The sequence below is a fragment of the Vipera berus genome (genome assembly GCF_964194415.1).
Source record: "Vipera berus genome assembly, chromosome: 3".
Taxonomy (NCBI): Eukaryota; Metazoa; Chordata; class Lepidosauria; order Squamata; family Viperidae; genus Vipera; species Vipera berus.
This window is the reverse complement of record NC_138204.1, coordinates 148,662,116-148,684,944: the sequence shown is the minus strand read 5'-3', so window position 1 is coordinate 148,684,944 and position 22,829 is coordinate 148,662,116. Positions and strand designations below refer to the sequence as shown.

General features: G+C 40.6%; 1 protein-coding gene across 1 annotated transcript in view; it reads right to left on the bottom strand.

Moving 5' to 3' along the window:
• The window catches only part of PHACTR1 (phosphatase and actin regulator 1), a gene marked incomplete at its 5' end in the record, with an annotated part of 247,351 nt that overhangs the window by 72,475 nt on the left and 152,047 nt on the right, over positions 1-22,829 (bottom strand). Inside the window, one exon of the mRNA XM_081324401.1 lies at positions 20,119-20,283. Within this exon, the coding sequence (XP_081180527.1) occupies positions 20,119-20,283 (165 nt within the window). The remainder of the gene's footprint in view (positions 1-20,118; positions 20,284-22,829) is intronic.

Sequence of the window (22,829 nt, the reverse complement as noted above, 5' to 3'; positions counted from 1 at the left end):
TAAGCAATACAGTTTCATAAGAAAAGCGGTACTCAAAATTGGTGACAAAAGTTAAATTAATGTTGATTACATTTTGAAGTCAAGGTAACATTTATACCAGGGATATCCAATCTTGGTAACTCTAAGACTTGTGGATTTCAGCTCCAGAATTCCCCAGCCAGCCATGATTTATACCATTTTTAGGAGGCTAAGTTGAAACTTTATAAAACAGCAGACAACTGAATTAAACTTTGAGAGCAACAGTAGCACACCTGTACAAAATGCAAATACAGCATGTAGTATTATGAGTCTAACTGTACACTATTTAAATATATTTTGTTTGGTTAAAAAAAGCCAACTCTCCTCAATACTGATAACAAATAATAGGAATCTGAACATCCAAAATGGTTGCTCAAACCTTTATTTCTGTAATGAAGCTGATATACCTGCATAATTTTGTAATTGGAATATTGGCACTGTAATTACAGAAACAACTCCTGACATTTTCTTAGAACAATTCTTTTATGGTTGCCTGTTGGATGTGTTAAATAGTGAAGATACTCTCCAATATACTCATTGATACAATGAGATGTGCAAAACTAAATAAACACAAACATGAAAACAGGAAGGGGAAATATTTAACTCCAACGATTTCTTGACTCTTTCTTTCTATTTCATGGGTCTGAATCCTCATATCCTTGTATCATATTGGGCTAATGGATGGGCTTTAGCTAAATATTATAATAGGTGCATAGGGAAAGTAAGTAAACCAGGGCTAGGAGGACATGAAATAGTAAATCTCTAATGATTTCTAAAAAATCTCAAATGTAGACACATCTATTCTTCCAGGATAGTATAATCCAAGCTGCTGGAACATGTGCAGTGTTGCTCCCAAGCCAAACAGAACAGCCCATAAAGTCAGAGCATACTAACTCCAAAATCTGCAGAGAATTTCAAAGCTCTACCAACTAGAAACCAGTTGGGTAGAAGATAGGAGGAAGCAATATTTGGTGCCAATTAAAACAAACAAACAATAAAAAAAACCCTCAACACCATTTATTTCAATAAATTGATTGGCTGATTTAGTTCCCTGGATCAGAAGCATGAAACAAGCCTCAGGTCTATGACTATCTACGAGGGTAATTTGGAAATAAACCTCCATTTCAGCATGTGCAAGAAATAGGCAGGGATAACGACAGCTGGCCTATGGCGACGTGCGCAGTAGTTAAGTAGGCAGTGAGGAGTGGAAAAAGAAGGTTGTGTTGCAATTGACTCATCCACTAGATCAATTGAAAAGGAACCCTACCATAGAAAATCCCACCAAATATGAAGTGCATGCAGTAATACGATTCCTGTGTGCGCAAAAACTTTTGGCAGCTGCGATTCATCACGAACTGTGTAACATTTACAGACCAAACATGATGAGTGAAAGCATTGTACATCAATGATGTTGCATGTTTAAAGATGGACAAATTGTCGTGCTTGATGAAGCAAGAAGTGGCCACATCTGTAGTCAGTGATGAACTCGTGCAGGAAATTGACAAAAAGGTCCATGAAGTCCATCAGTTCATGATATCTGCACTTTCTTTACACTTTCCCCAAATTTCTCAGACTGTTTTGTATGAGGTTGTTGTTGTTAGCTGCGAAGTCGTGTCCGACCCATCACGACCCCATAGACAACGTTCCTCCAGGCCTTCCTGTCCTCTACCATCTTCTGGAGTCCATTTAGGCTCACGCCTACTGCTTCAGTGACTCCATCCAGCCACCACATTCTCTGGCGTCCCCTTCTTCTATTGCCCTCAATCTTTCCCAGCATTAGGCTCTTCTCCAGTGAGTCCTTCCTTCTCATTAGGTGGCCAAAGTATTTGAGTTTCAACTTCAGGATCTGGCCTTCTAAAGAGCAGTCAGGCTTGATCTCCTCTAGGACTGACTGGTTTGATCGCCTTGCAGTCCAAGGGACTCGCAGGAGTCTTCTACAGCACCATAGTTCAAAGGCCTCAATTCTTTGGCGCTCAGCCTTTCTTATGGTCCAACTTTCACTGCCATACATTGCAACTGGGAAGACCATAGCCTTGACTATACACACTTTTGTTGACAGGGTGATGTCTCTGCTTTTTAGTGTGCTATCTAGATTTGCAATTGCTTTCCTCCCCAGGAGCAAGCATCTTTTAATTTCTTGGCTACAGTCCCCATCTGCAGTGATTTTGGAGCCCAGGAAAATAAAATCTGTCACTACCTCCATTTCTTCCTCATCTATTTGCCAGGAATTGAGAGGGCCGGATGCCATGATCTTGGTTTTCTTAATGTTAAGTTTCAACCCAACCTTTGCACTCTCATTCTTCACCTGCAACAAGAGGCTCTTTAGTTCTTCTTCACTTTGTGCCATTACAGTGGCACATTATATCATCTGCATATCTTAGGTTGTTAATATTTATCCCGGCAATCTTAATTCCAACTTTTGATTCATCTAGCCCTGCCTTTCTCATGATGTGCTCTGCATATAATTAAACAGACAGGGCGACAATATACAGCCTTGCCGGACTCCTTTCCCAATTTTGAACCAATCAGTGGTTCCGTGTCCAGTTCTCACTGTTGCTTCTTGACCCGCATATAGGTTTCTCAAGAGACAAATAAGATGGTCTGGTACTCCCATCTCTTTAAGAACTTGCCACAGTTTGTTGTGATCCACACAATCAAATGCTTTAACATAGTCAATGAAGCAGAAGTAGATGTTTTTCTGGAACTCTCTAGCTTTCTCCATGATCCAGCATATGTTGGCAATTTGATCTCTAGTTCCTTTGTATGAGGTAGTGACAGAAAATTTGGGGTGCTGCATGTTCTGTGCTCGTTGGGTACCAAAACTCCTTTCTGAGTGTCAAAGGAGTAAATCAAAAACTCCTTATCAGAGGTCGATGAACCGTGGTTCATTTGACGCATGGTGCATTCCAGGTAAAAGAAAGAAAACCCGAAACATATTCTACTGTAAAAATTTTAATCAGAAAAAAACCAAAGACTCTTAACTGCCTACATGCTCTATTTCACCAGACAGCAGAGAGAGAAAGAAAAAGAAACTTTTGTTTGGACATGCGTACAGTAGTAGAGCCAGACATGAAACCAAAACATGGTTGAACATGTGACACTCACCATGGTTACAATGATAAGATAACAGCACATCTGGCAAAGAGCAGACTGCAACGTGCTTAACTGACAAACACATAAAAATGCAGTGACAACCCCTTTGTCAGTAAAGCAGAACTCAGATAAGACACATTTTCTTACGCAGATACTCATGCTGGGCTGCAGGAAGTGGCTTGTTAAGCATATCAGCAATCTGATCATGTGTAGGCACATACTGCAATTCCACAAAACCCTGTTTAACTACTTGTCTTATATTTTGATAACGGATGTCAATGTGTCTAGACTTTGAACCTGTAAACCGTGTTTCAGATATATAAACCACAGATTCGTTATCTTCCATCACAGTGATCGGTCAAATCAGATGTGTCCAGATATCTGCGACTAAAGCATCAAACCACGTTAGAGGATTACATGCATCTGAAACACGAGCATATTCAGCTTCAGTAGATGAACAAGAAACAAAATTCTGTTTACGCACATGCCAGTACACAGGACATCCATTTAAAAATATCATATAACCTGAAGTACTTTTACATGATTTCTTATCGCTCGCCCAATTGGAATCCGTTATCAAAATATAAGACAAGTAGTTAAACAGGGTTTTGTGGAATTGCAACATGCTTAACTGACAAACACATAAAAACACAGTGACACTGAGGAGCACAAAACACACCAAATGGGTTCTGCTTTGGACTTTCTCATGCATTATGCCGAGGAAGGAGAATGACTTGTTAACAGAATTGTGACCAGTGATGAGACCTGGGTGTTGTTTGTGAACCCCAAAAGCAAACAGCAATCAATGGTGTGGTGTCATACTGTATGCACTCATCAAAGAAACCCCAAAAAGCTCAGCAAACACAGTCTGTCAGAAAGGTTATGGCAACAGTACTCTGAGATGCCAAAGGAATACTGCTAGTGAAGTTCATGGAGCGTGGTTCGACCATCATTTCAGAATTCCACTGAAACGTTATGAAAACTCAGATGAGCCATCCATACCAAGCATCTGCTGACTTCTGGTGTGGTGTTGGTTCACGATAATACTCGCCCGCATACCACTAGATGTCCCCAAGAACTTTAGAAGCAGTTCTGTTGGGACATTTTTGATCACCCCCCCCCCCATAGCCCAGTTTGGTGCTGAGTGACTACCCCCTCTTCAGGCACATGAAACAGTGGCTTGCGTCGCACCGCTTCGATGAAGACAATGCGCTTCATGATGCAGCTATAGGGTGGCTTCATTCCCAGGCAGGAGATTTTTTTGCAGAAGGAATTTCAAACTTCGTAAAACGTTATGAAATGTGCCTCAATTTGAATGGAAATTATGTTAAAAGGTAATGTAATGTAGTTTTCTAATGTGTATAATAAAAGTTCTATATCTGTGAGTGTCTGTCATTGATAACCAAATGGAGGTTTATTTCCGAATTGCCCTCGTAGAAGCCTGTCTACCTTTTGAGACTTCAGAAGATCAGGATGACCCAGTTTCCATGGAAAAGGTACTCTCCTAGCACATCCCAAAGGTGCCTTTTCAAGAGGCAATTGGGCATTCTTGCTTTTCTTTGAAGATATTTCGTTTCTCATCCAAGAGTCTTCTTCAGCTCTGACTGGATGGTGGGTAATGGAAGGATTTATATTCCTGTCAAGTTCAGAAAAAATTTCATGCTGTTTCAGATTCTTTCTTTTCTCGACTTGCCAACAGAGATTGGGGGGGGGGGGAAGAGAATGGAATGTGTGTTGTATCTGCAGCTGCAGAGATTGTTTTGGAAAAAGAAGATTCTTTCTCATAATAATTGTCTAGAGTTTAATTGGGTAATGTGACCTGCATTGTCAGGAGGGAAAGGAAGTTGCTATGCTTTGAATATACTGTTTTCATGCCAATTTAATCAGAGCTGACTTGGAGTTCATCACTGCCAGTATGCATTTCCTAATAAAGTCTGGCATTAGAGATTGCAATGTCTCAGGTGTGCTTGCTTTGTTGGGATCATCAGTCAGAGTTTGACATTTCCTTGCAGACAGCTGGTCATTTGCATTCTTTTAGAGAGTCCTTGAGGCCACTTGGAGGTTTCTCTGTGCCTCATGGTCATCTGAGTAGTGCAAATGGGTATGGAGCCATCTTGGAATTGCTGAAAGGACTGTGTTGTGGAGCGGTGCTTTCTGCAGCATGTTTTCTGCCCTGTGTCCCTTCACTGGTGAACACAGGTGCAGGCTGATGGGGATGAGTCTCTGTTGTCTGCATCTCAAACTGAAGCACAAATGGTTCCTGTAGTCTGCAATTTTTCTGGAAATTCATTCACACTCCCACACTATTCAAAGGATGTTCATCTTACAATGCATAGTTAAATGTCTATGGAGATTCTCAGTCATCTAGGTCATGGTTGTCCCAAAGGTACTTTTTCAAGAGGCAACTGGACTTTCTCGTTTTTCTTTGAAGACATTTCGCTTTTCATCCTAGAAGCATCTTCAGCTCTGACCTGATGATAGGAAATGGAAGGATTTATATTCCTTGCAGACAGCTGGTCATTTGCATTCTTTTAGAGAGTCATTGAGGCCACTTGGAGGTTTATCTGTGTCCTCAGGTTCACCTGAGTAGTGCAAATGGGTGTGGAGCCTTCTTGCAACAGCTGAAAGGACTGTGTTGTGGAGCTGTGCTTTCTGCAGGATGTTTTCCATGCTGTGACCCTTCACTGCTGAACACAGGGGCAGCACCCTTGGGACAACCATGACCTTGATGACTGAGAATCTCATAACAAAGGTATCTATCTAAAACTGGACTGTTCCTATACTCCATTTCACAGATCCAGAACCCTGATGACGCCATTCTTAGCTGTGGGAAGGGGAAATAAACAAACTCTGTTCAAGACCCAGCAATAGATATTTACTTAATCAGATTACACCTAAACAAATCATGTATTTTGAAACTTTGCTTCTCACTCTTAATGGTGTTACAGCACTCTTCCTGGCCTTATTATTTTTTCTTTCTTTCCAGGTATTAGTTTTGACACAGTTGTTTGATCTCTCTATTCAACATTTCAAGTTCAAAGTTTGGGTGGGTACAGCACACAGGACAAAACACCATTAGGGACCTCACCTTCTCCCAGTTTTGCCCTTGCCCTGAACTCATCCCATTGACTCAGTTGGTGGTACAGCTGAATGGGAAAAAATGTTGCTGCTGCTGCTGCTGAATGGTCTAATTGATTGTTTGTCAATAGGTTGCCTGAGCTCTCGACAGGGACAGCAGCAAAAAAGAGACAAGGGTCAGAAGAAGAAGTGACAGTAACCAAACCGTGATGTCCAGGGTAAGAAAAACATACCACTGTATGGTACGTCCAGTTTTTTTTCAGTCCTGAAATCGCTGTCCAGTTGGATTTTCAAAAGTATAAAAGGCTCCAGGATTTTGCTATGTTGTAGCAGATGATCTAACGAAGAAAACTCTTCTTCTCCCAATCACTTAAAAGCTTCTGGATTGGGCTGGGAGAAGGAATACATTACTTTCCCTGCATGGAACTGTTTTCAGTTGTTACAAATGTTCATGGAACGGCCTTATATCTCTGTTAAGGGCATTTAGGTGAAGGCTAAGCATTTTGGCCCAATCCTGGGCATCTTCTACCTATGCTCCTGGGTTTATTGAGAGAAGTCGTGATAGTTTCCAGCCTCTGATTCTTGCCTGTTCCTTTCAGTCCCTGATGCAGACACTGTCTGCCCAATACAGCACAAATACCAGGCATGCAAATCCAGTCACAATTGCACGTCTGCCTTCAAGAGATGCTCTAGCGATTCTTCTTTGTGCAGGAGGCCTGTCTGCGGCATCTTCTGTAACAAAAATCAGGAGCCCTGGGAGGGGAAGGAGGGGGAGTCCCCAAAGTCAAGATGCCAGCTATAACTTTGTGACCAAAGCAATAGCACTCAGACTTATATACCGCTTCACAGTGCTTTACAGCCCTCTCTAAGCAGTTTACAGAGTCAGCATATTGCCCCCCAACAATCTGGGTTCTCGTTTTACCGACCTCGGAAGGATGGAAAGCTGAGTGCTAGTGAGACGTGAACTGCCGAACTGCCGGCAGTCGGCAGTCAGCAGAATTAACCTGCAATACTGCATTCTAACCACTACTCCACCCTGGCCCTGTCTCTTTTTACCTGCAATACATATTAAAAGCAGGTGGGGCTTCGGTTATTTTTGTTTATAATTTAGGGTCTCATGTGAGTCCTGCACTCGTTATTTGGATGCTGTGATTTAGGCACAGGGGAGGATTATTCCATAATGGCAAATGCTACTTCTAGTCTCAGTTATTTTAAATTTAGGACCGGAGAGATAGAAGGCTTGCAGGGATGGGAGAGCATGAATTATCTAATTAAACTTGTGCTGTGCACAGTGCAATTGGATTCAAGCAACCCCCCCTCCTTTTTCCCCCCTTAAGCATCTCCGTTAAGAAAGTTCCAATAAGGTCATCCTACTGCAGTGCCACAGAAATTTTAACACCACCAAGAAGGAGATGAGTGCTGAATAATGACAGTGCTTGCAACAAATAACATTTTATTCTCAATAGGGGAAAAAAAACATAGGGACTGTGTAAAAACAGAGATATATCAGGGGCTGGGTCTCCATATGTAGTGATTGCCCTGATAAATAGAGATGGATGAGCTACAACTCACCTTGCAACGAGGTTTTGCAGAAAGAAAAGAGGCAAGTCAAGAATGGCTTTGGGATTAATGTGTCCTATATTGTCCTATATTAGTAGACCCTGGTGAACCTATTTGTTGCTGACATCTGATTAGTATAGTATAGCTGTCATTTTTATAGGGTTTCAGCAGCCTTTGAAACAGAAATGTTTTCTCTAGATTCTGTACCTTGTTTGGTGTAAGTTACATATTAATCTTCCATAAAAGGCACACATTCTAACTCTGGAAGAAAACTTTCCTCAGAAGGCAAAAGTCCTTTTCAACCAGGTAAACAACTCTTCTTTTGAAGTTGGTCCTTTTAAAGCCAATATATGTGAACCTTACACGGAAAGGTTGTTTAAGATGCTTTCTACCTAACCTATAGAAGTGGATATCACTGACTTCATTTAGGAACTGTTATAAATTGTTGCGGTTGTTCCTGGAAGGGCCTTATGTCTCTGTTAAGGGTATTTAGGTGATTTTGATTAGGCAATTATTAACAATATTTTGCAGAAGGATATTTCCAACAATTTTTCCTTAAATCAAACACCCATTATGCATTAGTGCCCTGGCATATCTGAATTAAAATGGACTCTTTGTAAAATGAATGCCTCTGTACCATTTTGCTCTTGCCCAATAACTGCTTTGTAATGGAGATTTTTAACAAATAGGCATAGTGGAAGGAAGCCTTTAATCCAATCTCCCTCTCTGCCTATTTTGAGGAAAAAAAATCAACCTATTGATCTCATGCTGCCATATGAATGGCTTCCATGTAAATTAATTGAAAACACATTTAAATGCTAACAAGATGGTTGAAATTCTTGTCTTTAGCCCTTTTCATATACATATATATGAAATTATGAATATTTGCTGTTTGTTTCTCAGCGCTTGCCTATTATTAGGAACAATGACTATATATGGGGTCTTAAATACTGCTGACCATTATTAGCAACAAAGACTACTGTATATATGGGGTTAAGTACTGCTGACTAATTAGGTTTCCTAATCATTTCACTGAAGAATTTAGCAAAGGGGGAGCAACTATGGAACAAAATAATGCAATCTGTACATTATCAGCAGTGCTGCACCAGTTATGTACTCTCATCTCTACACCAGCTAAAGCAACAACTGATGCTCCTTTGTTAAAGTCTAAGCAAAATATATATATATTAGAAATTCAATTAGCACCGAATGACTTAGTCACTGATTTTCATGTCTGCAGCCTATAGATATTTTTATGTTGACCTTACTTCACAATGTAATTTGATATTCCTCCCACTGTTTATTAGCAATTGCTTGCTATTATTGTAATGTTAATATTTAGGGCAGAGTTCAACCTGTTCTAGAATTATAATGAAAAAGTTATTGAATGCTTATTTAAACTATAATGGAATTGGAATTCTTCCACCATTCCCAGATGAGAATTAGAAGGAAAACACATTAATACATGGAGTGGCTCTCTATTTTTCATTTCTGTGGCACTAATTTTGAGACCATGAGACTCAGAATTTAAAAGAAGTTTTCTCACACCTGATGCTCTTCTAATGTAAGGGCTCACAAATCCCACAACTACCAGTCTGCATGGGAAAACCAGATCTAAGATAATCTCATACCAAGTGATTCTGATTTTTTCCCCCTGGAAAAAACAGCTTTTTCCTCTTACTAGCTTTTTCTTCCTTCGATTCAATTGTGTCTGATTCTCCGAGATTACTTGGATAAGTTCCTGGAGTTTTCTTGGCAAGTTTTTTTAGAAGTGGTGTGCCATTGCCTGCTTATTATGGCGGAGAGAAAGTTACTGGACCAAGGTCACCTAGCTGGCTTCGTGTCCAAGGTGGAACTCATGGTCTCCTGGTTTCTTGCCTGACATCTTAACCACTACACCAAATTGGTTCTTGTATATCTTTTTAGGTATTCCTAAATCTCTAAATCTATTGATGTTTTTAAAAAATACACGTGTGTGCACACAATCAGTTTCTTTTATATATATTCTAATAAATATAAATGAGTGCACATGAATAGTAGATTCCCTATGAGCTGTGGTGGCGCAGTAGTTAGAATGCAGTATTGCAGGCCAATTCTGCTGATGGCCGGCTGCCAGCAGTTCGGCAGTTCGAGTCTCACCGGCTCAAGGTTGACTCAGCTTTCCATCCTTCTGAGGTCGGTAAAATGAGGAACCAGATTGTTGGGGGAAATATGCTGATTCTGTAAACTGTTTAGAGAGGGCTGTAAAGCACTGTGAAGCAGTATATAAGTCTAAATACCATTGCTATTTCTCAAGTTATGCCACTGTTAAGATTCAAGTGACAATATTCAATTGAGCATTATGTTTAGGAGGCATATTTTTCAGCCAAAAAGTAAACATCTCCTTGGCTTTTAAACTGGTGCTGGACCTTCTATGACAGAAATAAACATATCGGAGCCTTCAGCAATTCATACAGTAATTATGTTCAGCTCAGGCAGAGGGTCCTTAATATCATTGCTATGAATCCCATGTCGTAAATAGTGTATTCACTAAGTATATTTATGTAAGCAGCATCTCCTACATTCACATATATTCAGCAACAAGCATTGATGTGGTTCTGGCAGCTCTATCAGATGGAAACCACATAGAATATGCACAATCTAAGGCAGGGTATCAAACTGCTGGCCTGCAGGCCGGAAGCATCATAGCGAAACCGCGCCCACCCCATTGCCGGCAATGGGAAAAAAGTCACGATACGTCATGACACGTCACGTGACATTGCGAGGTTGACACCCCTGATCTAAGGCCTTATTTGCAACAATATTTGATTTTGCTCGGACAAATTGTGGTGAGATTCTTGACTTAATGTATTTGTAGGAAACCAACAGGCACAGGATTAATTTCCCCAGACTCTCCAAATAACAATTCTTACAACTAGAGAATAGTTCTCACGCTGCAATATGTGGTAAAAAAAATGTTTTGGGGAAAATAAACAAAAACTCTGCTTAAGAAATCCTTAAAGAAAACCGACTTCCGGTGGCTCCGCGGCGCCGGAGACAGCCTTCCCGGGCTGCCCGCGGCTCAGCTGTGTGATTTTTCGCCCGAAACAGCGCCGATCAGCTGTTCGGGCGAATTTGAAGCCCCCTCCTCGGGAGAAGAGGAGGGGGTGAGCCCCCAGGTAGGGGTCGAGTTCTCCGGGGCCGCCTGAGCCTGGAGCTTGGGCGGCTGAAGGATTGAACTCCCCCGCAGCCTGGGCTGCTCCCAGCTGGCTAGCGTCTCTGCTCCGGATTTCATGGAGCAGAGCCAGGCGTCTGCGACCATCCCTGCTTGAAGGAGAGACTATGAAAGGAAAAGAGCAGGCAGAGCAGTACAAGAGGGAAAGATGAAGAGGATTATTTTATTTTACTCTCGAGCTTGATGGACTTTGCTTAAAACTTAAAGTGAAAGTGCGTCACAATTGTAAGTAAAAGATGGCGGCTAAACCTCCCCCTAGAACTTTTCGGAGTGCTGGAAATTCTCCGGTGCAACAACAACCATTACTGCAGGCGTTGCATTCTCCCGATGTATTGACATCGAAGGACCTTGGAAAACATACCCAGTTAATTTTGGAGTCAATGGGTGTTAAATTTGTACAGATGGAGGAGAAATTGGAGAAATTGGAGCAGAGAATGGAAGAAAGGATGGAACAGAAATTCAGAGAGATGAAGGTAGACATTTTGTCCTCAGTGCATAAAGTAGCTAAATGTGTGGAGGTGCTGGATGACAAAGTGGAAGATTTGACTCAAAAGAATGCTATATTAGAAGCAAAAGTATTGGAAATTGAAGATTTAAAAGACAAAATGGATAGCGAACTGAGTCTGGCTCAATTTTACCAGATGCAGTTTGCTGTTAGAATTAGAGGCCTAAAAGAGAATATTAAGGAAGATTTAAAGCAGCTGGTTTCTGAGGCTTTCGAGGTGGTATTGAACCATCCAGCATCTGAAATAAAACAAGGCATGGACAAAGTGTTTCGTGTGAACTCGTGGATTGCTAAACAGAGAAAGTTGCCTAGAGATGTGGTGGTTTATTTTGTAAAAAGGGAAATTAGAGATGAAGTTATACAAGCTGCCTATGATACTAAAGTTGTGATTGCTGGTCAAGAAGTTTTGGTTCTAAAAGAAATTCCTCCAAAGATTTTAAAGAGAAGGAAGGACTTTATATTTTTTGTGCAAGAGCTCAAGCAAAGAGATATAAGGTTCAGATGGGAGATCCCAGCTGGGTTGAGCTTCATGTATGAAGGCAAAAGGTACTGTTTGGGTACTGTGAAGCAAGCGTATGATTTTTACAACAATGTCTTAAAAGCAACCCCATCAACACTTTTGGAAGCTGCAGAGGGATCTGGAGAAGGTGAACATCAAGAGGATGAAGATGGACAGATAGACGAGAATGGTACTGGAGGAGATCAAGCTGCAACTCTTTTGGATGATCCTAGAGAACAGAGGGTGACGCGTGCTGCCTTAAAACGCTCAAAAAAGATAAAAAAATAAGACCAGTAGAAATCTATGGAACTTCCACAACATACTTACAGTCAAGTGGTAGTTGTGTTTCTAAGAGTTTTGGGATGATATGTATGGTAACAGAATTTTCAATTTGGAATTAATGGACAATTTACTACAGAGGAAGAGGTAGAATGTTTTGTGGGTTAATGTGGGTTAATTTGTGTAAGAACTATCTATTATAGCCTATTTTGGCTAGAGAGGTTAATAGGGATAGGTGCTTGTGATGTGTAAATGAGAATTTGTTTAGGAAATAGTGAATTGTGGAAGAACATAGATGGGAATGACGCTAGTTTTCTTTTATTTTAGTTCTTTATACATATTTAGTATTATTAAGGATTGGTTTACTCTATATAAGCTAGAGAGTGATGGATTTTAGAGTTTATAATTGTTAGTATATGATTGTTTATGATTGCTTTTTAGATATATACCTTGTATTTTGCTCTGGGAAGTCGGGGGGGGGGGGAGGGGGGGAGGAGGGGAAGTAGGGGGGGAGGCAGGGGAGGGAGGAGGGAGAGGGGGAGGGGGGGAGATAGGGGGGAGGTAGGGAGGGGAGGAGGGAGGGGGAAGGGGGGTTTTTTAAAGGAAAACTGTATCTTAAAACTTTTCAATAAAAAAAAAAAAGAAATCCTTAAAGAAAACCATGGAAATCAGTATAAGTAGAGTCTAGTCATATTATGGTATACAGCACTTTCATTAAGTAGTAATAAGTATCACTATGTCTATTTTCAGTGGATTTCTCCCTCATCTTTTCCCAAGTACCTGCAAATATTCATACAATGATTCATAGGCAATCATGAGTTTTTCTAAATTCCGCCTACATTTTCTTGTGATAGGGCAATCTTTTAATCAGCTGGTATGGACCTTAATGTTAATATTGGCAAGATTAATGAAAGACAAGTAAGCATGGAAAAATTCAACAAGCTGATTCTAACCAACCCTTTTATATTGGAGGAAATTGTACATAATTGAAAAGAAGAGGACATGATGGTCAATATATGGGAACTCATAACTCCATGAAGCCATGTTATTGGGTTCATGATATCTAAGACATTTGGAGGCCACCAAGTTGGCAAAGGTTGATGCAAACTAATTTGAAAAGTATACTTGCCTGCATAGCCATATCACCCCATACACGCTGCATCCTTAAATCATCAGATAAGCACTCAGAGGACACTCAAAACTAATAGATAACTTTAAAAGGTGCTGCATAACAGGTATTGTTTAGCTATTTACAATAGCAATTATATACTGCTTCTTCTCTTGAAGAAGCAAGGTGGGATACTTAAGGATTTCTCCTCATTTTATCTCCATAAAAAAAGTTTCTGAGGGTCCTTGGTGCTCTCTGAGCTTGGTTGTTTTCTTGCAGACATTTCATTACCAAACTAAATAACATCATCAGTGCTAGCAGGGAGAAGGGATTGCTCTCAATTCTATAATATTCTGGTGGTTTGCTCTATCAACGTAGGTGGGAATGGTCTGGAAGTTTCCTTGGCTGGGCTGTTTATTGTTAGCTTGCTTGGAATATTGTTTGCTTCTTGATTGTTGGTTTTGTGAGTTAGGTTTCGCTGAAAGAAAACAGCTGGCCAAAAATTACTAGTAAGTTCTGTAATAACGCGGAGCTCTGTAAAATACAGATCTCCACATTGAGTTATATTCCTATGGGAAGAATGTCTCAAGGCTCAAAGTTCCTTTTGTTTCTCATTTCCTACCACCTGCTGCCATACTGTGCTGTGAGGTCTAATCCTTTTATGGCAGAGATGTGAAGTGATTATTGGATTAGGCTTAGTTTCAGTGAGGACAGAGTTCATTGGTATTATTTAACATATTTTAAATTATGGGTCTGAATCAAGTAGATTATGACGTATGAGAACAAAAAACGCAGCGCTGTTAACACTTATCAGAGACTTGATACTAGCTAGGCCTTTTTTGGTTGAGTGTACAAGGAGACACTCAGCATGTACAAAATGCTTCTAAAACATTGAACACCTTCAGTAGAAAAATGGATCTGGAGGATTTTCTTGATTAAATAGAGGAATCTTTCACGTAGGAAGGCCTAGGTATACATCATAGAAAAATAGGTTCTTTTCAGAACATTCTCATGATACAAGTTTAAAAAAACATTGTGTAACATTTAACATTTTATTACAAAAAATGAAACTTGTCCAAGAACGCGATGGGTTTTAGTTTCAACTCTCTTCACTGCATAAATAAAGCAGTGCACCAATGTGTAGATCAGTGTTTGTCAACCTTAGCAATTCTAAGAGGCATGGACTTCAACTCCCAGAATTCCCCAGCCAGCCATCAGCAGCAAAACCTATTTCTGAGTAGACTTAGGTAGCATAGTGTTAGACAAGGATTTCAAATTTCAGTTCCAAATTCTGAAAAAATAAATAAATCTCAGTCATTTTATTATGTGGCTGATTGCATTAGTAGATATTTGGCACTGAGTTTGTTTAGATGAGGGACGTGGTGGCTTAGTGGGTTAGGAAGCTGAGCTTGTCGATCAGAAGGTCGGCAGTTTGGTGGGTTGAATCCCGAGTGCTGCGTAACAGAGTGAGCGCCTGTTACTCATCCCAGCTTCTGCCAACCTAGCAGTTCGAAAGCACGTAAAAATGCAAGTAGAAAAATAGGGACCACTACGGTGTGAAGGTAACAGCGTTCTGTGCGCCTTTGGCGTCTAGTCATGCCGGCCACATGACCACGGAGACGTCCTCAGACAAGCGCTGGCTCTTCGGCTTTGAAACGGAGATGAGCACTGGCCCCTAGAGTTGGAAACGACTAGCACGCATGTGCGGGGGAACCTTTACCTTTACCTTTTTACCTTGTTTAGATGGCTGCAAATATTTTCAGTGTGACAGCTGCAACTGACACACATTTATCTTATTCAGGAGAAACATTTTTTTTTAAATTGCATCTGCAGTTCCAGGAACACCATTATTGCTACTTTTGATGACAGATCCTTTGAAATGTGACACATTCCACCAATTATGATAGAGAAAACGGAGAGAATCACTTTTATTTTGCCTATTACAGCTTTATATCCTGTTTATATAAAGTCCCTCCTTCCAAATGAACTTCACACTGTTTTTCGTCTTCTTTGGTAGAGGAAAATACCATTTTAGAATGGCACTATAAAATTGCAGTTTGAAGCCGTTGTACATAATCTTTATAGCAGCTGGAAGTGTAATTAGCATAAAATCCAAATGGCCTCATTAAACATTTCTTTCCTGTAAGTATTGATACATAGAAGGATCCCCCCCCACAAATGTGTCATTAAAGCAAAAGCATGAGTGTGAGTACATTCTTAAAAAGCCTTTTCAAATCCAGTAAGTCAAAGTTTGCTTCTTAATGGTTATAAATTTGCAGTTAAGCAAGTTTTTAAGAGGTTGAAAAAGATTCAGCTGTAGAGAAACTTAATAAACATCTCCTTTCATTGGACGCCCATATTATCAAAGTCTCATAAAAAAAATAGACAATTGCAACAACTAATGCCAATTTAGGATTAGGTAAGAACTACTTCTATCATAGTAGAAATCTACCAAATAATATTTACATATTATTCTTTTGGTCAGAAAGTTTATATTTGTGCATTGGAAAAATATATTCATTAACACCAGTCAGCCTTTGTATTCAGAAAGTGGAGTTCATAGTTAGGATCCGCTTTTTCTATTCCAACATTCTGACAATATTCCTATCCCAGGTCAGGAACCCCAACACTGTAGTGCTGAGTAGTGTACCAATATTATGCTAATTAGTGTGAACCCAGAGAATGGGATTTTAAGCTATGGTTTATGTTTAAAGTTCGGCATGAACCCAACTGCGGTGGCTCTTCAACTCATTCATCTCATTAGGTCACATTCTATACAAACCTTAGCTTTGAATCTGTAATACAAGGATAAAATATTGCAGCAAGTCTTCAACTTGCAAACATTTGTTTAGTGACCACTCAAAGTTACAACAGCACTGAAAAAAGTGACTTACGAATGGTACAACTATCGCCGTGTTATGTGATCAAAACTCAGGCACATGACAACTGGCATGTATCGACGATAGCTGCAGTGTCCTGAGGTCATGTGACCACCACTTGCAATCTCCCCAGCCTGCTTCCAACAAGGAAAACCAATGGGGGAAGCTACATTTGCTTAAAGGCCACATGATTCACCAATACAGTGATTCACTTGACTGTGGCAAAAAAGGTCATGAAATTGGACATGACTCCCTTAACAACTGTCTTCCTTAGCAACAGAAACTGTGGGTTGCAAGTTGAGAACTACCTATAATTGCTAGACGTACTTTGGAATTGTCTGTTGAATTTAAGAACTATGAGTGGCAAGACGTTGAGGTGACGGACTAGATTAGGCAAGTGCCTTCTGCTAATTATTATTTCATACGCCTCCTCCAAAGGGCGGGGGGGGGGAGAAATCCCATTGAGAATATGAATGAAGAAGTAGAAGGTACTGGACAATCCCTAAGACCCCTATTTTACAGAGAAAAGCCACCGGCAATGTTTCGCTCTTCTGTTGATCATCAGGTTAACAATATTCTCAATGACCCTGGGGAGAAATTATGATGCCACCTTCATAATTAAAAAGCAGCCCATCAAATCCTAGGATGTGTTGCAGGAAACAACACTACGGATATATTTTCATCAGACGAGAACAAGGCCAAGTGTTTTCAGTGTTCTACAAATCTGTCCACCACCTGCTCTCTTGTCTTCATTCCCGAAGGAACGCAGGCTTCGTGGCCCTGAGTAGGATAGCAGAAAGTTCAGTACATAAGTAGAATTGGGGTGCTTGCATAATTAAAGGATCTGAAAAAAAAGAAATCTCCCCCTTGAGGGTTTTGACTGTTCAAATACTGTGCTTGAAGTGATTAAGTGTCTGAATAAGCTCTAGATTGCTCTCTCTCTCTTTGATTTAAAGGTACAGTATTGCTTTGTTGACAGCAAAAACTTGAAAGAAAAATAAGGAGGTTTGTTCCAAAAAGATTTTTTAGCAGCCACTAGAACAGACATGTCAAACACAAGGCCCGGGGGCTGGATCCGGCCCGCAAAATGGTTTCATGCGGCCCACGAAGCCATCCTGGAAACAGTGAGGGAACAGCCCCCACTGCCTTGGCCCTGGCCCAGAGACCCTCCTCCTGCCAGAGACCCTCAGATCTGTCCCACTCCTGCCCAGGCCCCCATAGGCACCCTTGATGCGAACCATGTAGAGCTGGCCACGCCCACCCAGTAGGCCATACGCACTCTAGCCACGCACACCCAGTAGGCCACGCCCACCCAGGCCATACCCACCCAGCCCCCTGAGGGCAACCGTAATGCTGATGCGGCCCTCAATGAAATTGAGTTTGACACCCCTGCACTAGAATATGATTACATATACATGACTACTTTGCTCCAAGTCCTCGACTTATAACAGTTCATTTAGTGACCATTCAAAGTTACAAGGGCACTGAGAAAAGGGACTTATGGCAGTTTTTTCAGTGATAACCAAAATTTTGGTTGTTAAGTGAATTTTGCCCACTTTATGACCTTTCTTGCCACAGTTGTTAAGTGAATCATTGCAGTTGTGGAGTTAGTAACATAGTTGTTAAGTGAACCTGGCTTCCCCATTGACTTTACTTATAAGAAGTCTGCAAAAGGTGGATCGCACGACCCCGGGACACTGCAACCGTCATAAATATGAGTCAGTTGCCAATCATCTAAATTTTGATCACATTAGCACGGGAATGCTGCAACAGTCGTGAGTGTGAAAAACGGTCATAAGTCACTTTTTCCAGTGCCGTCGTAACTTTGAATGGTCACTAAATGCACTACTGTAAATCATGGACTACCTATAGTCTCGCTTTTTTTCAACAGCCAGTTATAACAATAGCAATAGCACTTATACTTATATACTGCCCGATAGTGCTTTATAGCACTCTCTGGACAATTTATAATGTCAGCATATTGCCCAGGACAATCTGATTGCTCATTTTACGTACCTCAGAAGAATGCAAGACTGAGTCAACCTTGAGCCTTGTTAGGATCGAACTCCAGGCTGTGGGCAGAGTTTGCCTGCAATATTGCATTCTAACCATTGTGCCACTTGGTTTCCTCCTATGTAAGCTCATCACCATTCACATTCAGCTGCTCCCTAACTTTGGCTTTGGGTCATTACATTTATCTAATTGCCCCGATAGAACAGTTCCAGTTACAAACTGGTACAAAATCTTCAAGGCCACATTTCCCACCACTCTTTCCTTTTTCCCTTGCCTCTTCATCTGGTCCAAAAATTCTGCTATTACTTGAAAGCTTGCACCCTTGTTTTAGGCAACAGAATGGTGAAGACTAGTTGCTGGGACGAAAGAGCAAGGAAAGTTCCTCAAAGCCTTCTCTTTGGTCACTAAGGGAAATAGGATGCTTGAATAAACAGACATTTTGTCAGATCCAGGAGGGCTCTTACTCTAAATTTAAGACATTTTAATTGGAACTCATAAATTAATTACCTCGATATTCTCTTTAGCTTCCTGAATGAGTTTCCTATCTCTCTCGTGCAAATGAACATTGGGAATTAACACCCACCACCTTGGCTAGTCTATAGAGAAACACTTTTAGCACAATATGTTGAGCAATTTAAAGAGAAAAGTAACAAGGGTTGATTTCCGGAAGCAAAGAATGGTAACTGGCTCCTTAAAAGCAAATACTAAGAGACACATTGGATGTATTACAGTTTTGAAAATCTGGTCAAGATAAATCTTATATATTACAGGAAGCAACAATAAAGAAGGAAAATTGACAGGAAACTGATGAAACTGTATGCCAACAAAGCAGCTATACAGACTGAGACTTGTTGGTGAGTAAAGACATGTCATGGAGAAAGATGGATTCTAACACCACAGTGTGCTCACCTGTTTCTGTGTAAAAAGTGGAATATATTGTGATGCATTTCCACTCCATAAAAGGGTTAGGCAACTATAGCAACTTATGACTTGTGGAAAAGTGGTGGGATTCAGCCAGTTTGCACCAGTTCGGCAGAATTGGTAGCTAATTTTTTTTTTGTTGCCCAGGCCCACAATGGACTTCCAGAAGTGGCATCTACACGGAGAACCGGTTGTTCACATATTTAAATCCCACCACTGCTTGTGGAATTCAATTCTACCAATTCTTGAGCCAGCATTGAATTCTGGGAGTTGAAGTCCACATGTTGTAAAATTGCCATAGTTGCCCACCCACACCATGGACTAACAAGGCATTTAACCTGGAGCAAAGCAGTAGAGCAGGGGTGTCAACCTCAATTTCATTGAGGGCCGCATCAGCATTGCGGTTGCCCTCAGGGGGCCGGGTGGGTATGGCCTGGGTGGGCGTGGCCTACTGGGTGGGTGTGGCTAGAGTGTGTATGGCCTACTGGGTGGGCATGGCCAGCTCTACATCGTTCGCATCAAGGGTGCCTATGGAGGCCTGGGCAGGAGTGGGACAGATCTGAGGGTCTCTGGCAGAAGGAGGGTCTCTGGGCCAGGGCCAAGGCAGTGGGGGCCGTTCCCTCACTGTTTCCAGGATGGCTTCGCGGGCCGCATGAAACCACTTCGCGGGCCGGATCTGGCCCCCGGGCCTTGTGTTTGACATGTCTGCAGTAGAGGGAAAAGTGTTAAGGGACTTTTGGTTTTGTTTTGTTTTTTTTCTGTTTCTACCTAAGCACTTCTACTGCTACTCTGTAAATTACTATAGAACTACCAGTCACCCAAACATTTTATAGCTGTTGAGACAATTGTAGCATAGCAATTCTATTTCACTTTTGGGTGGGTGGGTGAACAAATATTGATCAAAACAAACATTAATCCAATTTGGTGCTGAAAAGAGGTTTTGCAACTTACCTGCTGATGTGTGCTTGAACTTTTCACTCTTCTTCTTCCTCCATTTCCATGGCTTGAAAAGTCTTCCTAGATTGGCAAACTTACTTCTCCTCCTGATGGGAGGGGTGTGTGTCCCTGGAACCAATGAGTCCGAACGCATTGCAGCCAGTCTCTCCACTTCCTCAGCTGGGTTTTCAAAAAAGAAAAAGAAAAGGAGAAAAGAGAGGAAGGTCAGCTCAGTAAAGCAAGATGGGCCATATTTATCCATGTTGAAGCCACATTTGGAAAGTGCTACCAAAGTACATATTAATTTGCAGCACTTTGCAACAAATAGTCACCAATAATCCGGGAAGAAGATCCCACAGACGTCCGAGAGAACTTTCCCTTCTGGATTGTGAAAGGAAGTTTAAGAAGATTCAGTAGCAATTTGTTTCCTATTTATCTTTAAAAATGCATGGGAGGATCAAAAGAGATCAGTAGCACTGGATGACACAAGCTAGAGCTGAGGACGTTGCCTACCACTCCTATAACATGCATTGTCCAAAGATTATGCTGATGCTGTGCGAGTCTTAGAATCCAGCTTCTTTAAGGAAGTATTGAAGATGCAGTTTGTATGGCCTTATAAATGATATTCCCCTTTGTCCATTTCATTTAAGGAGGCCTAAATATCTGAGATGTTGAAGACTGTAAAGATTCTACAGCTTCTGCATGTTATTGCTCAAATTCTTAATTAAATGTCAGTGCTCAATGTTTGACAGTGACTTTGGTACATACATTACAGAGTATACCTCCTTTAATCCACCATCCTGGGCAATCTGCCTTCCCTAAAAATTTGACAAGTCTCGAATATGATTGATTGATATTTCTATTTTTATTCAGAAATATGAGGCAATCAAAGCACATTATGGATATAGAGGTGGCTGAAGCTAAGTTTGTTTCACCATTATGAATCTTTTTAGCAAGATTTACTGTCATTCAAATCAACTAGGATATATTCCTTCAATGATTTGAAAGTGCTCTGTGGTTATTTGAAAAAAAAAGGGTGAGTTACTTGATGTTTGAATAAATATCTTGCAATAAATACTCAAAGAAAATACTGCTGTATTTGTAGATGAGAACATTTATGTAATATGTAAATCACAAATACTCAGTATCAATTACTGACAAACCCCAGGAATTAAAATGAGAAATGATAGTAAAATATTAATGATGAAAACCAAATAAAAGGTACACAGAATAATCTGCGACTATCGTGATATTATCAAAATCATTAACACAAATTATCACATGAGAACAGTAAATAGAAAGTCAGTGAAACATGCAATTAAAATACAGGAAACAAAATACAGAAAAACACATGACAGCAATAAAAACAGACAGCAAATAAGCTGTTGTGCAAGAAAGGTAAATAAGCTAAAGAAAAATAAATTTGCGTTTTTTTGTTAAAACATAATACAGACTAGGCACTAGGCAGGGCAACTGAAGGGAATTCAAAAGTGCTAGTATAGACACCAAATTGCCTGTTTCAGATTGGCACTGATGTAAACAAACAGATGGTTAAAACTCCTCAGGAGTACACGGGGAAAGATAAATAATTGTAGAAATGAATTTTCTTCAAGATAGACACTGTGTACTTCAAGGGATTCCCATGTCAATATCTTTCAGGTGTTTTAAGCAGACTGATAAATAATTTGGGAAGAACAGCCGCCTACAAAGAAAATAGTTTTAATTTCATTCATTTGCAGCTTCATTTGGGGGTGGTGGTGGGGGTGGTATTGTATATTTAAGTTCTACTTTTTATGAAATTTAGAAAATCAAGTTGAAAATTCACTTCACTGTTTTTATTCGACTCCTCTGATATGGCAGGGGTTTCATTCCTTTTTTTTAGTGAATGCTCAATTGTATTTACAACACAAAAGGCAGGTTGGAAAATATTGAGAAACATGTTGATCCTTACTCGTTTCATAAGCTTTGTTGTTGTTAGTTGCGAAGTCGTGTCCGACCCATCGCGACCCTATGGACTATGTTCCTCCAGGCCTTCCTGTCCTCTACCATCTTCTGGAGTCCATTTAAGCTCATGCCTACTGTTTCAGTGACTCCATCCAGCCACCTCATTCTCTGTCGTCCCCTTCTTCTATTGCCCTCAATCTTTCCCAGCATTAGGCCCTTCTCCAGTGAATCCTTCCTTCTCATTAGGTGGCCAAAGTATCTGAGTTTCAACTTCAGGATCTGGCCTTCTAAAGAGCAGTCAGGGTTGATCTCCTCTAGGACTGACCGGTTTGATTGCCTTGCAGTCCAAGGGACTCGCAGGAGTCTTCTCCAGCACCAGAGTTCAAAGGCCTCAATTCTTTGGCGATCGGCCTTTTTTATGGTCCAACTTTCACTGCCATACATTGCAATTCATAAGCTTACACTTTGGGATAACCCTAGTCTGAAAATCACAGGTAAAGTGTTTTGAAGGGAACTCCTGAGTGGATGAAGTTATCAATATTTTAAATCAAAAGTACGGTAAGCATGATCTTTGTCAATTTATATATGGCAGGTTTTCCCCAACTATTAGCAGCAGCAGCAATTAGACAACCTTATAAGAATCTAATAGTGTCTGAAAAGAATCTTTTTTATTATAAGTTAGAAAGTCACAAATAATCAATAATCATAACTGCTGTATGCCAAGAAAAAGCCCTGTCTATAGAAGCAATATTCAAAGTGATTTGTGCCTTTTTTTCCTCTTT